The sequence below is a fragment of the Mirounga leonina genome, unplaced genomic scaffold (assembly GCF_011800145.1).
Source record: "Mirounga leonina isolate KUSES-001 unplaced genomic scaffold, KU_Mleo_1.0 Mir_129, whole genome shotgun sequence".
Taxonomy (NCBI): Eukaryota; Metazoa; Chordata; class Mammalia; order Carnivora; family Phocidae; genus Mirounga; species Mirounga leonina.
The window spans coordinates 19958155-19974037 of NW_023270323.1; the positions used below are offsets into that span (position 1 = coordinate 19958155).

Below are 15883 nucleotides of genomic sequence, written 5' to 3' on the forward strand. Positions count from 1 at the left end.
TAGAAATTAAAAATGGTCATTTCATTTTTGTGTATTGTTTCTGACAATTTTAGGCATTTTAACATTTGTACTGTGATGATAACATCTGCCTTTCATTCTTCTTTCCATTGATACTTTCCTGGGTAACAAGTAATGAATATTTTTAGAGATAAAAACAGTCTTGTGACCGGATGTGTTCGTTGTTCTTGCAGATCATGCTATTTTCCTTTATCTTCTCTGTGGTATTGCAGACAGTCATGTTGTGTACTGTAGGTTGTATGGGTATGAATAAGATGTGGTTAAGAAATGTCTAAAAATACTTATAAAATACACAAGACTGGAAAGTCATCCCTGATAGTTAATAGTCTAAGTGGGCTTCCTGGAGATGGCGGCATTTAGCCAGACCTGGCCGGAATAGGTTATATAATTTCAACAGGTAGAAATAGGATGAGCAGGGATAGAGTAAGAAAGGGAATGGAGAGCACAGTTTGGGATATGCCAGGAAATAAGGCTGAAAAAGGTTGGGGTTAGATTGTGAAGAGCCTTATACCAAGCTAAGGAGGTTAGCTTATTTCTGGTAGGCACTGGGGTGCAGCTAAAATATTTGAATAGGGGAGAAATGTATGTTGCTAGGGAAAGTAGGACAGAGAGACTGATTGTCCACAGGGAGGATTTTAAAAGCCTTTCATGTGTAGTCGTTGTGCTAGAAAAGAAACTTACGGAATAAAGATGAATACGATACAATGCCTGCCTTTTGGGGGCTTATAGTCTATAAAGGAAAAGCTAAATGGTTAAGTAGATTATTTTAATACAATGTGGTGTATGATGACAGGTTGACCAGGTTGACCAGAAACAGATGACCCTGGAATTTGGGTGTGGGGGCCAGGGAGAGTCAGGGGTGGCTTCAGAGAGAATACCTGAACTATCCTGAAGGATAAGAAGGAATTAGTGAAACCTCCAAATTAAACAAAAACATTTCTTGTTAATGTTATCAAGCTTGCTAATTTCTACAAAAATATTATTTCTCAAAAGTTCTCATTTGCTATTTTAAAAACAAAATAAATTGTTTTAAATTCTTAGCCAAATCATTGTCCCCATCCCTTAAATTTTTTCATGCCTCTGGTTTTCTCCCTAAATTCTTAATGAATTTTGTGTTTATCTGTCCTGTGTCTTCGTGAAGAGAATAGAAGAGGCAAAGAGGGTGGGGTGAAGGGTCTTTGAAGGGTCTTCTAGACAGAGGGAACAGACTGAACAAAAGTAGATGTTGGATATATACAGTGAACAAAAGAGAATAGTTTGTTTTCATGAAGATGTTCAGCATATATTTGCAAATACAGAATTTAAGTTCCAAAGAGTCTGACATTAGAAGTACAGATTTGGACACATTTCCTAAGAAGATGATGGGTAGGCTGGAGGGATCGATGAATTTCAGGTAGACGGTGTGGGGAGAGAAAAGAAAGCTGGGGAGGACAGAGGGCACAGGGAGGGAAAGTGGCCAGCGAAATGACAGAGTAGCCTGTATTAATTAAATGATCAACTCTGGTTTTTTTCCTCCGGGCCCAGATGGAGAGCTCCCAACTGATCCACTGTCGGGAGCTTGTGGTGCATCACCTTTCTTCTCTGCAGTCTTCCCTGCCTCTAAATTCCGTTTACGTCTACCGTCCCCTCAAGCACACCCTGGTGACCTGTGACAAAGGAGTGTTCAGATTACATCCCTCCTCTGTCGCAGGCCCAGATTTAGATTTCTCCAAGGACAACAGCAAACCGGAAGTGCCAGTCAGAGGTGCGGCAGCCTTCTGCCATCAGCCCCCAGCTGCCCGTGGGTGCAAGCATACCTCTGCTAAACGCAAAGTAGAGGAGATGGAAGTGGATGACTTCTATGATGGACTCAAACGGCTCTATAATGAAGATAATGCTTCGGAAAATGTGGGTTCTGTATGTGGCACTGATTTATCAAGGCAAGAGGGACATGCTTCCCCTTGTCCACCTTTGCAGCCAGTTTCTGTCATGTAGCTTCCAGTGCAAACTAAGGTAGACTACTCTGGGAATGGGAACATGGGAAAACCAGGAAAGGCTATATACAGGTGTATACCTTAGCAGGCCAATTTGAAGTGAGCCAGAGAAAAAGCCCGTTTACTTGTGTGGCAAATTCTAATCAACATTATTTAAGCATTTAAAGACCAAAAGTGTGAAATTCAAAAGATCCAAAATTTTTTTAAAGTAAAAAAAAATCTTGTAGTGTTCGTCAGTTCCATCCTTTTCTCTGCTAAAATGTAATGGAGATTGACCCATCTCAGATTCATATTCAGTGTTTTTTTTAAAGTTCCAAAATTTAACTGGCACACACCCTGTCTCCAGCATCCTGATTTAATTTTCCTCATTTTTGCTTGCTTCTTTATTGAATACTTAATGAACTTTATGCATGTGGATCTATAGCCTGACTTCCACTGATTAGGAAACCCTCAAAATCATTTTTTAGCGATTTAGTGAATAAATTATTTGTGTGACAGCCATGTTTAATCCAGGATTCAAATTAATCCGAAAAGGGTACTTCAGAATTGCCCCATATGAATGAGAGGTGGTAATAGAAAAAGGACTGGCATTACCACATTGATTTTGTGTTTGTCTCATTTCAGTTCTTGGAGGTTGGAAACAAAATTATTGTTTTCATTTTTGTTTATCTTAAATTGGAACTTGAAAGTGGCGTGTAATTAGGACACTCTTAGATTTGTTGAAAGCATTTTTGACTTTTGTATAAAAGAATTTGTGATAAATATATCCAGGTGCTCACCAAAGAAACATGTAACAACTAAGGTTTTGGTTTTTTTGTTTTGTTTTTGGTAACTGATCAGTTTTCACTCATTTATAATCAGTAGGAGAGACTGTCTAGATGTTGGGGCAGCTCTATGATTGGGGTCTGTAACGTGTAATAACTGAATTCAGTACCCTAGATTTATGTTAAGCTATTAGTATTTTCTTGATGAAAGTTATTCACCCTACCTGTATTTCTTTTAATGACTTCTGGATCCTGAGCTCCCTGTGCAGTCTGAAGAAGGTATTGCAGTCAGAACCATGTACTGATGATAAAAGCCTCTGGTAGCAATAAAAGTTGTCCTTAACCTTTGTTATCTTTAACTTTTTTCTGCTTGCAAAGTGGCACAAATTCCTGATTGCTAGACACTGGTATTTCAACTACAGAAATGATAAAAATCCCAAATATATGCCCAAAGAAAATAAAACATGAAAAGGGGATTTAAGTGTGACTGAGGAATGTAGGTTTTGACGTAAGAGTTTTTCTTGTGTGTCCTTTTCTCACCTTCTAAATCGTAACTTTTCATCTGGTGGAACAGTTTGTGAGAGCATGCCAGTCTTCGCATCACATCACAAACTGTTCCAAGATTTGGAAACGAACTTTATGGGTAATTGTCTGGTGTCTCCTGATGCTTAGCCTTTCATTCCATGAAGCCTCTCCACAAAGGCAAGGGAATAAACTTGATGATTGGGCATAAATTATTCTCTGATCTTCCATTTTAACAGAAAAAGTGCATCCTCTGACTCTTGAAGATGAACTTTAGTGAAGCAGCTAAATATTTTTCATTCAAAGTTACCTGTGGAGAACTGAGTATCTTTTCTACAGATGATTTATTAGTGTGTGGGGGGAGGGAAGGACTGAGTGCTCCCAAATGCCAATAAAAATAAAACCGATTTGTTGGAAATGTTCCTGACACAGCCTTTGGCTTGAAGGAAGCCAGCTAGAGCTTAGCTCTTCACTCAGCCCAGCTGATGAGACTGAGCTTAACATTTCCGCCGTTGAGGGAATTAAGACATTGGTGTCTGCTCCCTAAGTAGCAGCATTTCTTTTCTCCTGTTTGTTAGAAACAACATGTATGTGTGTCCTCTGTACTCTACATACCTGGATTTTCAAGCTTCCTAATTTACTCAGATTCTGGAGTTCCTGAAATAAAGTCAGTCATGCTTGAGCATTACTGCCCAGAGCACTACAGTGGCCTTTCACTTAATGATGTGATTAAGCTGCTGACTCTTGGCCAACAGGGTGAAGAGCTTATCGTCATCCTTAAGGTAGTTTGTACATTTTCAGCTGGAAAGGGAAGGAAGATACTGTGCCATCTGCTCTCACCACCATCCTGAAAGATCGTATCCCTGGTGTGCATTAGCAAGTTGACGGTTAGAGAATTGTCTAATGCCACATAGCTAAGAATTTTTACCCCTTTATATTTGCTAATGTGAAGTGTTGTCTAACAATTGTTAATTCTGAAGCCTCCAAAATTCTAGAAATTAGCCTTTAAGTTGTTAATAAGAGGAGGTCTCCTATCTATGCTCCATATTAATGTTTTGAGCTTTGGCCACTAGATGGTGCTTCTAGGAAAATGAAGCATCTTTTTAAGTTTCTAGGAAAAACTGAATTACTTAGGCTTACTGTATGAGAATGAGCATTTGAACACTTGTCTCTTGTTGCCAAACGTTAACATCATTTGCAGTTACAAATTCACATCATTTAAGGCACAGGGGACCTGTGTATCTGGGACTCAGGGAAAATGAGCAAGATCTGCTGAGGTACGGGGCAGATTGTGTCCAGATAGGTCTCATACCAAACACAAAAACAGAACCAGTTTTACAAAAGTAATCCTAATTTTTCTGAGTTGTCTAGTCCTGCAACATAACCTAGAAATGCAATTGAGATTAGTTTCCAAGTCCCCAAACCTGGCTGCTTTCAGTTTGAGTTGGATTTGACCTAATTCATTCAGACAGAAAAGATGAAGTACAGGCGTAAACAGCGTGGGTTGTATCAAGGAATTAAAAGCTTTCACTCCCCGTAATGAGGAGCTTAGAGGTTTTTATGATACACTATTATGCCTAAGACCCATGGGTAGGACAAAGACCTCCCTCTTGCCATCTCTGGATTATTGAAAAGGCGTAATGAGAGGTAACCAAGGATGTCTTACCAGAGAAACTTGGGAAAAGCTCACAACTTGTTTTTTTTTAGTTCCCAGGAGCTTCTGAGTTAAGGATAAAATGGGAAAAACTGCTCCCTTTCTCTTGACTGTAAAGTACAATCTTCCTAGCGTGTCAAATGCTAGAATTGTTGATCTTACTGTATTACACAACAGTAGGGTAGTAGAAAAGCACAGGCCCAGTGAACTGGTTTCTCATTTCTCAGAAAATGTTTTGTGGGCAAAGACACTCTAGAATGAAGGGCAACCTTAAGCAAGCAACCACTGAAAAGCAATTTGGGCAAGTGAGGAGAGGGCTTTTACTTTTCAGAATACAATCTGTCTTTAGCAATTTAGCATAGAAAGGGCTTACCTTTTCTTTTGCTCCAAAAATTTGCTGTGTTCATGAGGTAGTGTTTGGCTACATCCCCAGCATCTAAATGTAGGCCTGGTACAGTAGAGAGAATGAAGTATTTGGAAAGGGAGAGGCAGAGGGTGGGGAAGGTGGATGAGTGGATGTAAAGAAAGGGCAAGGAGAGCTAGAACAGCACCTTCACAGTTCTGAAAGCATTGTACAGAGAATGCTCGGTTGAGCCGAACTCTCCTCTACGCTAGCATGTTATTCTGCGCTCCCTTCCCCATACACACTTTGTGTGTCGGGGGGGGAGGGGGCGGGGAACAGGGACCAACCTCATTATAATAGCCTCTGCCACCTCTGATCTAAGCACTGTAGTTTTGAAAGAAAGTTTCCACAGTGGAGCCAAAATGCCATTCCACTCACAGCACTGCAGGTAAGTGGTTGGGGGCAGACGTGAGATCTCCATTGTGCCTCACTGTTCCACTGGCCACCGAGAGGTCTCGCTTGTGTACAGCTACTTGTTAGACTAGGAAGCTGCAAAGGGAGGTCAGTGGATACGAAGGCTCACAATTAGTCTTTTCAAATTAATACATTAAATCCCTTCACTGGCCAGGGGAGAGTTTCAGCTACTTGCTAGAAACTGATCTGAAAGCCAGATGGTGTCCATCACAAGGACGAAATGCCATGGTCCCTAGGACTCAAGTACAAGGATCTTCAAAGTGATCCACATTGACATCACTGTCAGTCTCCAGGGTGGAAAGAGGACAGTCATCTGCAAAGCAAAAGGTTTTGTGTAGAAACATCATTTAAATACAATGAAAATTATGTACTGAGTTTTTCAGATATCCACAACTGTTCACTTACAAGCTGGGCCAATAGGCAAAAACCATCATTCACTAAGAAGGAAGTTTCATGTTACAGATACAGTTGATGGGGGGAAAACTTTGGCCAAGCGTATTGGGAAGATGACCTGATTTTTTTCTGCCCCACCAGCTTAGCAGATACTGATTCAGAAGACCTCTCCTTTATACACGTGCTGTGCCAACCTCAAGGAGACCGTCTAGACTACACTTGTTGCAAGGCAGTAAGGCAGTCTATTTCTGAAATCCAGTAATACTTTTTTAAAAGACTGAATGAAAAATAAAAGGCCCATTACCCATGGAAACGGGTTCAGATGACTCAGTTCTTGCTTTTCTTTTCCACAATCTAGCTTGGGATAAGCAAATCATTACTATCGATGATAATTAGCCCTGGGATGGTTTCACAGCTCTTAGTTGGTCAGCCAGGAGAACTCGAGAACCGATCAGTTTTATCAACACTTGAGAAAAGGAACCACCCGAAGTAAAATGCCAAACCTTAACGGGGAGGACAGTGCACTTGACCGGTGGTGTCCATGATCGGCTTTCCCTGGGTAGTTGAACAGAGGACAACCTACCTACAGTAACCCGTTCCCCCACACTTCCTCCAACCTGGCCAAAATGAGAGAATAAAAGGGAATAGCAACAATACACATTTCTCTACTTAAAGAAAAAGAAGTGCCTGGTTTGATTTTTAAATATTGCTCAAAACATGTCTTTACAACCTGATGCAGAATTTGTTTTTAAAATGAGTGATGGGGTTAAGTTCATATTAAAATACTAAAAATTAATCCAATTATTGAACTTAGTGCTTACAGTGGTTTCACACAGAAGGGTGTTTGTGTTTGACTTACTGATACGTCAGGCTCTGGCGTCAGGAGTTGGCACCCACCCCGTCCGCCCCCAAGCCACCGGTGACGTCACTAGCAGACTTGGACCTTTACCCATTATAATGTAATGTGGAAGGGATGGCTCTTGATGCTTCTCTTTTGAGCATTTAATGGCTCAGATGAACCTGACTTTACTGCATGTAATTACAGCATCTTTCTAAGAAAGCAAGCCTCTTGCCAGCAGAGCTCATCCAATTGCTCTAAATGAAGAAAGTGACTCAAGAGGCAGGGACTGCTGCTTCATCATTTCACCTTTCAACGGAAGCAGATGTTACCATTCTCAAACAGACGGAAACACTCCTAAGGATCTCTACCAAACACAACCCATGCCACCAATAGTATTTTTATGGTCTTCCTAATGTGAGGTTGAAAAATGATGGAAAGAAGCAAAGACTGTCGACAAGTAATGAAATTATAAGGGAACTTAAAATGCATGTTCATGCTCTAAAATAGAACTGAATTTGAATGAAAGTCATCCCTTGATTATGAAAACTGCCCCTAAGAGGTGACCGCTAAAGTTAACACTAGCCCTGCGTTGATCCAGTCCCTCACAAATGGGTCAACATTAAAAATCACAGCCTCAATTGCCAGAAGCGTGTGTGTTTGTACGTTGGGTGTATTTTAAGTGAATTCCAGCAAATTTATTTTTCACAGACATGGTAGAGAAAGCCACCCGGGTAACTTGAGAAGACAATGTGGAGCAGAACCATTGTAATGATGCTATTGTCTGGGACAGGTTATACACTTCCCTGGGGTTTGTTCCCATGGCCCGGGATACAAAAACTCTGGAAACAAGGTAAAGCACAGCTTCCCAATAAATAAAAAGGCAGGGATGGGCCAGAAAGTTATTTTTAAGGTACCTTTAAGTATAAATTCAGTCCTAGAGGCAGAAAAGTCCTCTACCCAACACGGACACATTTTAAACATGATTAAGACTTATAAAGGTCAAAACCCCAGTGACGGCAGAGGGATTTTTTTGGTTGTATCTGAGATGAGGAGAGATTCTTAAGCAGAGTTCTGTGACTAAAACTTCACTTAAATTTCCTCTTGAACTTAAAACTGGCATAATTTTGATACCAAACTAAGTTTGAATAACCAATACATAAAACAGAACTGGCTAACTGGAAAAAATTTTTTTTCCCAAAACAGAATCCCAAACCCAAAACAACTTATATAAGGGATGCAGGTCACAGAAAAAGAGTTAAATAAAACAACAATGGTTCCTGAATTTAAAGGAAGGATGCCCACTTCTCTCTCTCAAGAGGCGGATGGTCAGCTGAAAAATAAAAACATTGCATCAATAGAACACTCCAGATAAAAAAATTGTAGCCATCTCTGTTCATGCAATATCAAAAGTTAAAAAAAAAAAAATCCCAAACTCCAAAACAACCCATAGAAACTAACAAAAGGAGGGAGACTGTTGCCCAGATCTTAAGACCTGATTGATGGTTGAGGGTCCTGGTGGGGCGGTTCAGAATGTCACTCATGGGACAGAGAGGTCTGGAGTTAACATGAGATCGTTTGTGGCCCCTGCAGGTGCTGACCACCTCAGAGGAGGGTACGTGCTGTCTTCAGTCCGCGAGTTCTCGGATTGGCGCCTTCAAGAACAGGACAGCTAAGCAAGAGGATCCCAACACATGGCTACCCTGGGTCTTGGCCCAAGTTCTCTTTCTCACTCAATTTCCTTTTAAGCATTATTAAGTATTACTGTTCTTGGTAGTGAAACGTCACCTTAGTAACCACTACGGGCAGTGGTTTGTAAACAGACATTGACAAATACAAACAGCAAGGCAGGAATTGACCCGGACTTTAAAAGAATAGGAGGCGATGGTGGAAATGAGGTAACTCTTCCCCAGCACGCGTGAACAGACACTCCTGCTCTTCTAATGCTCTATGTCCATTAGGGGGGAGTAGGGCTTGTCAACAGGATGGCTACATAAAGAAGAAGCTACAGAGGAGAAAAAAGAAAGATTCAGATTCAAATTTGATTCTTAAAGTTTAAAAAAAAAAAAAAGAGCTTTTCTACGACAACTGGGGAAGAACAGCAGTGTGTCAGTTAGAGGGCTGACTTCCGGGAGCACAGCCAGGGGTGAGCAGCCAGAGGCCAGGCGAGAAGCGGCTACCTCCGCCGGCCCGGGGGCGGCGCGGCGCCACGGACAACAGTCGGGACAGGAGGGGCTGGGTGGGAGTGGGGGAGAAAGGGAGGCAGAGACCACACGTGACGTACAGGACACCGCACGGCAAGGATCTCGGAGCAGGTGCTGCTGCCCGCACGGGAGCATGTGAAATCCCCCAGACAAGGCAGGAAAGCACGAGACTCTTTCATTCCTATTTCTTTTATCCAATACAAGAATCACGTGTACATACGCATACCAAACAGTGACCAAAAAGAACTCACAAGAGGGCACACGTTGTTTGGGTAAAAATATATTTCCCCCCACGTTGTGTCTTGGCACTAGTGATATATGCAGAGGTGACCTGCCCACCGCTCTCTACCTTAACAGACACCGAATTACTGAGCAAGGTGGCTATGTGATCACTTCCTCACTTGAAAAAAGGAAGACTTCATATCAATACAATTATTTTAGTTTTTAAAAAAGCCAAGTGTCTAACATGCAGCTTACATATATGACAATTCTGCATTAACACCAAAGGTAGATTACACAACACTTTTAGAAACACATTGGTTATTTTCAAACAGCGAAATGACAATGGTCTACAACTACAGTTTAAGGCATATCAGCATATTTTAAAATTAAGAAATAGACAAAGTTCTAATGCTGTTCACAGCTTTTCATTTATTTAAAAAATTCCCTTCATACCTACATACAATCTAGACTTTGTAGGTCATAATTTCCACTAAAGAGTCATCACATATGTATCCTGTCAGTGGAACCAAGACTTCTGGAAGCTGAGAATTGACAATTTCAGACACTTGCAAATGGCAAAGCAGAGGGATCTGAAAGGACAGTTTGGAAGGACCACACACACACAGTATGACATGGGTTGGTTAACAGCTGAAACCCAGATTCAACAGTCTGGATGTGAAACACTTAGGGGTAATGTCAAGAAAGTGAAGAAACCCAGTCCATTCGTTTGAGGTGCACAAGATATGAAGAATAAGTATTATTGCTGGTGAGATTACAAAGCAGAGAAGGAAGATACTAAGTAACCTGTGCCCAATGTGACATTAAATGTTCCCCTGGTTGAGATCCCCTTTCTGGACAAAACTTTGACAAATTAATAAGGAGCCTAAGCTGGGAAAACATAGTCTCTAACTGCAGTCTCTAACTGCCAGTAAATTCTTGTAAATGCCTTTCCGTCATCCTACTGCACATACAACCATTATAGGGACCTAAAATCCAGAAGCAATGGTCATTATTGTTGAACAGAAGATATGGGGAGAGGCCAGCTAGAACTGTCTGGCAAAAAAAAAAAAAAGAGGTGTGTTCACTGCCAGCAGTTAGCAGGAAGGAAAGCCCATTAAACCAAGATCAGCAAAAAATTAAGCAATCATAAAGGCAACCTAACATAAAAAATATTTCCCTCTTGGTTTTCTCCAAAGGAAGGTGGTAGTTTCTTATTCTAGCTTTACTCCATAGTCAGAACCAAGGACCCTCTGTAATATCCAGTGATGCCCACAAGGCTGTGTGGAATGTAGCCTGGGAACAACAATTTCTGACTCCCATATTGGTATCAAGGAAAAGTTGAATTTGTATTTATCGTGGGAAAGGTACAAATGTGGCTATTTTAAATATATTTAGTATTTTCTTTTTTTCTTAATAAACAAAATCTACTCAAACCAAAACCTCCCTACCTCCCTCCAAAAAAGGGGGGGGGGAGAACCCATCTATCCCATTTGTTTCTCTAATTTTAAAAAGTCAGAAAGATCTCAAAGTTTTCTTACTACTGTACTTACATGCAAAGGCGAAAGCACATCCAATTAGATTTGAGGGTATCATTTATTCCGTGCAGAGCCAAGGACTACTGTGAAAAAAGGCACAGATACAGAAAGAAGAGAAGGGCAGCAACAACAAACCAAACAGGGCCAGGGAGTGGGGGGTAGAAAAAGAGTTCAGAAGCAACATGTTAAAAAAAAAAAAGAGAGAGAGCTTCTAGAACTTTTTGATTTTTTATTCCCTGACTCTCCATATGGTTTCTTTTGTTGTGAAAATCTTCATGGGGGAAAAAAATCAATCAGTCAACAATCTTGGAATCAAAAAGTCAGCTGGATGCCTTTTGCAGCTAGGCTCACTGTCAAAAAGACTTCAGTGATGCATTAAAAATGGTAATTTTAAGGTGACCGTTTTTGGAACTTACAAGTATATTTTCTGTTACAAGGCACAAAAATGCTCACACAAGCAGCAGTTGGAACAAGCATACAACACAAGAATTCAAGCTTTTGTCTGGTGCAGAGCGTATGAGCAAATTCAGCCACAGTTAGAATCGGCATGCTGTCTAGTATTTGGCTGTTCCACAGCTAGCTCTGGACTAGAATCATTAAAAAACAAAGCAAAACAAAAACATTAGTCCAGTAGCTCCTAAGCCTGTCTTTATACCACCACTGCGGCTTCCAGTTTGCAGGTTCTAGCCCAGCCTGGTTTGGCCTTCAGTGAAACAATCTTTACTTCGCCTAATTAGGTCTACATCAGTTCATGGAAGACCATAACTTCTTTCCCCTAAAAGTATGGTTGAGGATGAAGAGAAGGGAAAAAAACTTTATTGGAATCAACTAGAGACTTATTTAAAAAAAAAAAAAAGGTATGTGTGTGTTGGTCAGGGAGATATAGTATATCCTGTCCTATTTACCTAACGTATGACTCGTGAAGGCCAGGAGGAAGCGAGAGGTGGAGTTCATGAGAAATATTATTCTTTCAAGTAAGAAACAGGAGACTACAGAGTTAGAAGGTGGGAGGTTCTTGTTAGTAGAGGGGAGAAAAATCAAGAAGATGAAAGGATAAGCCTCACAAAGGAACAATACAGAAAAGAGATTAAATATGCCCCCTCCCACACAAATGTGGTATGGAGTCTGGGTCACGGCGTTTGGGCTGGCCCTAATCCTTGTTGATGGGGCGATGGGCTCGTAGCGCTAGTCGGGGTAAGGAAAAAGGTGAGAAGATTCCTTCAAGACAACTGGACTTGAGAGACTAGCTGTTCTATTTCTTCTTCCCTTTACTGCCATATACGAGAAGGAGACTATGCAAGGAAGCTGGATGTCAGCTGAACTTCTACCTTCTCCACTCATGGGTTTGTGTTATGTTCCTCCCCATTCCTACCTGAAACTGATGAGGTCCCCTCTCAGAATTGGGGCTGCAGATGATACACAGTTGATAACAAATTTTCTAGTTGAAATATTTCTGAAAATTTTCTCCTCATGATTATTGAAAAGTATTAGAAGTACTGATGTCCTAGAATCGGCCATTGCCCATGGAGAGTATGAAAGAATGCTTATTGTAAGCAGTAGGGAGGCTGTGGAAAGCCTGTCATCTTTAGTAGAGGATGATTCTATGGGGCCATGTTACCTGACCTGACCTTGAAGATCGCTGACTAGGACAGCGTCAAGGTTGTGCTGATAGAAGGGAATATAATCAGCTTTCTCATTACAGTCCAACTTGGCCAGGATTGGAGAGAGGGGGGTTCAGACACATTTTTAAAGCCATAAGAGGATATGGTCTGAGGAGACCCACAACACAGGTCAAATAATGTTATTATAATAATGAAAAATCCATGCAAATGCAAAAGTCCTAAAAAGCTGACCCACCATTCTGCCTACGTAGGAAGCTACCTTGGTTTGGGCCAGGTATGGAGAAGAGGCAGAGGGAATTCAGGGCTTCTGCCCCCATGGAGATGAGAAATCAAGAGAAACAAACTGTTGTCCTGGGTATTCGGGGCTAGGGTTCAGTGGCTGAGGCGGTGAGTTCTCCTGACAGACGGACATGGAGCCATTGACCCTCCATCCCTCGGTCCAAAGCAACACACAAGCCACAGGCCCGCTTCCTGCTGCCACTCTGAACAGGCATAAAAGGCCAATTATCTGCTTTCCAGAAACAAAGTCCAGCTGCACATAGCTTTTGGTGTTACTCTCTTGCTCTATCATTTTCTACTACCCAACAACAGTCAGCAAAATGAGTTAATAGTTACTGGTGTCTGGGGAAGGGTAAAAAAAAAATAAAATAAAATAAAACAAAAGGACACAGATGGCAGAGATACAATATTACTGCAAAAGCAGGTGAATGCGGGACCATCCTTGGCTTGCCAGGCTTTATGTGAAGCTTGCACTGCAAGTTAAAAAACAAAACAAAAAAGTTAGAAATAATAATAAATAAAAAAGAAAGGAAAATTAGGAGCGCCAGCACCTGCATTCGGTGATGGTGAATGCTCATGCAATGATGATGGAATTGACAGAAATTAAAACCACGAATCTGAGTAAGCTATTCTACATGACAAGCAAAAGCAAAATTTTAATACTGAATTAAAGAACACATGGTTAGTTTCCATTTGCATGTAATTTAGAATTTATGAGTGACTTCTTGAAACCATCGCATGTTATCGTGGAAGGGTTTACTGTTTGATGTTCATTTTCTCAAATAACATAAAACATTATCTATTAGATTTGGGCATCACATCGGTGCTGAAGGAGAGCCGCGTCTTTCCCTTTCTGAGTGGCTGGAGTCAGAGAATAAATCTACAATTACGTCTTTGAACCGTTAGCTCGGGGACTGGAGTACAGTGGGCGGAGGACACGCTATGACGTGCTTGGGAAGGGGCGCAGGCCCGTCACGCCGCGGTTCCGGCCGCCGCCGCGCGGGGGCGCCCCCTCGCCCAGGTGGAGTGCAACGCCCCACCCGAGAGCCGCACGCCTCACCTTGGGCGCGTCCGCGCCATGCAACCTCATTCCTTAGCGAGGATCAAAAATAAAACATGAGCGGGCGACCGTATAAACTGTGGTTATCGGATGCCGGGGACCGTTTTAAAATGATGGATTTTAAGACCTCTCGGGATGGATGAAGCGTCACCACCCAGGCCTCCTGGCAACCGTGCAGAGTTTTCGCAAAGGAAGAACGCTGTCCCCTGAACAACTTTTCCCGGGCAGGACCGCACGGTGGCCGCCGTGAACAAGGACGGCACCCTGCCGGCCAGGGAGGCCAGGAGGCGGGGCTGGCTCGACTCTGCTGTCACCTTAGGAAATGCTATGGGCTCTCAGGCCACTACGGGTCAAGAAGCATAAAGCCTTACCTACGTTAAAAAAGGAGCGTGTCATTAGAATAGAAAAACAGAATTTAAAACCACTAGAAACACTAAGTTCATTTTCCAGGCGGAAGCATAGCAAGTGCCTACATAAGCATCTCTTTTTAGAACAATTTTCTCCCTGAAACAAAGCCAGCTCCTAAGGGGCACGTATGGTGACCCCGGCATCTCCTCCGGCTGCGTGAAGAGGCCAAGAGTCTCCCGTTTGTTTTCAAAGTGCTGCCTGGTGACTTTCTGTGTCATCTCCAGCCCAAACTCTCCCGGGGCCCTAAGGGGCGGGGGCGGGGGAGGGGGGCTCTTTAACTTTTCCACCTCAGCTCTGGGACTGGCAGTTGCTTTCAGTGTTCAAATGGGAAAGTTGTAGAAAAGGTTAAGAACCTACCAAAAAAATAGGTGCCATTGTCAGGTACAAACCCTGGTCCCTACTTGTGCACCAGATGAAGTCCAATTCTATTAATAATACATGAGTGTATAAATAAGGCTAAAATAGAATTTACATATACTTCATGTAAACATGAAAAGCATTATACATCGCTAAGGCCCAAGGTTGGGACCAAAATAACCTAAAATGATCAAAAGGGCAAGGAGAAACCTCCTTACCCGGGGAAGCCTGTCACTACATAGACTTTTGTCCAATGGAGGCACAGTGCAGATCAGCTCGTGGAACTTGTGTTGCTTAAAGGCACATCCAGGCAACGGGAAACATCCTCGGAACGTTGCTGGTCTTCTATAAACATCTTTAGTTCTAAAACATGTACCTTTATGCACATTAGTGCTTCAGGGTAAGAAAAACTTGACTTTGGGTTTCCCAAGCTGTGAGTCAGCAGCTTTTTCTGTGTCATCCATTCCTATGTATGTGGACCCACGTGTGCGTGTACCCACTCACACACACACTCACACTCTCACACACACTCACACACACACACGCACACGCACATTTTTATCTTGGGTTAGTTAGGATCAACAAGGGTATGATGCCAAATGACTTCCCTTTCGTCTTCACTGGAAGAGTCATGAATCTCTGAGTCTCCGTGCAGGGAATGTCACCGGAGTGACAACTGCTCTCCCGACATGCATAGCGCTTTCTGGAACTGGATTATAATCCAGGCAGTTGTTATGCTCAGACTTAATCTGGCATAACTAAAGTTTCAGCCCTTGGAGTCCTTGATCCCTCGGGTCTGTACCAACCCCATTAAAATCACACCACACCTACACCAACTACTTTCCATTGCTTAGAAAATGTGCTTACTTCTTTGCTCTCTTGACACGTTTTCTGCTGTCTCAGAGCTTGGAAAGTCCAAGTTTGTAAGGTAGAATTTAAAACCTCTCCGTGTGTCCCCAAAGTAGTGCACTGTGATTTCCGCCACAGGCAACGTGAGGAGACCGGGCAGGGGCGAGTGTGCGTGCTCACCCCCACCCCCTGTGATGGGTCTCAGCTGTCGTGCAGACCCACTCCAGTCTGTGCTACTCTGCAGGATTTAATTCTCTGCCTAGTTGACTACCAACAGCTTTACTGTTTGTCAGCTTTTCCCCTAAAACCCTGGCACCTGAGGGTAAAGAGTAAGGATCCTGAACACGTCCCGAACGGCCGTTTCGCTG

The 15883-nt window shown here is 42.3% G+C and overlaps 2 protein-coding genes across 9 annotated transcripts in view; one reads left to right on the forward strand and one right to left on the reverse strand.

Annotated features, from left to right (window-relative positions):
- CCNI (cyclin I) overlaps window positions 1–3103 on the forward strand; it is a 33453-nt gene extending 30350 nt beyond the window's left edge. For 2 of the 4 annotated variants that reach the window (XM_035004731.1, XM_035004732.1), the window contains exon 7: window positions 1543–2099. In XM_035004731.1, the coding sequence (XP_034860622.1) occupies window positions 1543–1992 (450 nt within the window). In that variant the 3' untranslated portion in view covers window positions 1993–2099. Of the gene's footprint in view, window positions 1–1542 lie in introns of all 4 variants that reach the window. The other 2 variants (XM_035004733.1, XM_035004730.1) reach the window with 2 other exon arrangements.
- The window catches only part of SEPTIN11 (septin 11), a 143027-nt gene that overhangs the window by 45940 nt on the left and 81204 nt on the right, over window positions 1–15883 (reverse strand). The window contains exon 10 of one of the 5 annotated variants that reach the window (XM_035004729.1): window positions 5324–8312. The exons of 2 other annotated variants lie outside the window; for them this stretch is intronic. In XM_035004729.1, the coding sequence (XP_034860620.1) occupies window positions 8309–8312 (4 nt within the window). In that variant the 3' untranslated portion in view covers window positions 5324–8308. Of the gene's footprint in view, window positions 1–5323; window positions 13315–15883 lie in introns of those variants that run through there. 2 more of the 5 variants (XM_035004728.1, XM_035004727.1) reach the window with 2 other exon arrangements.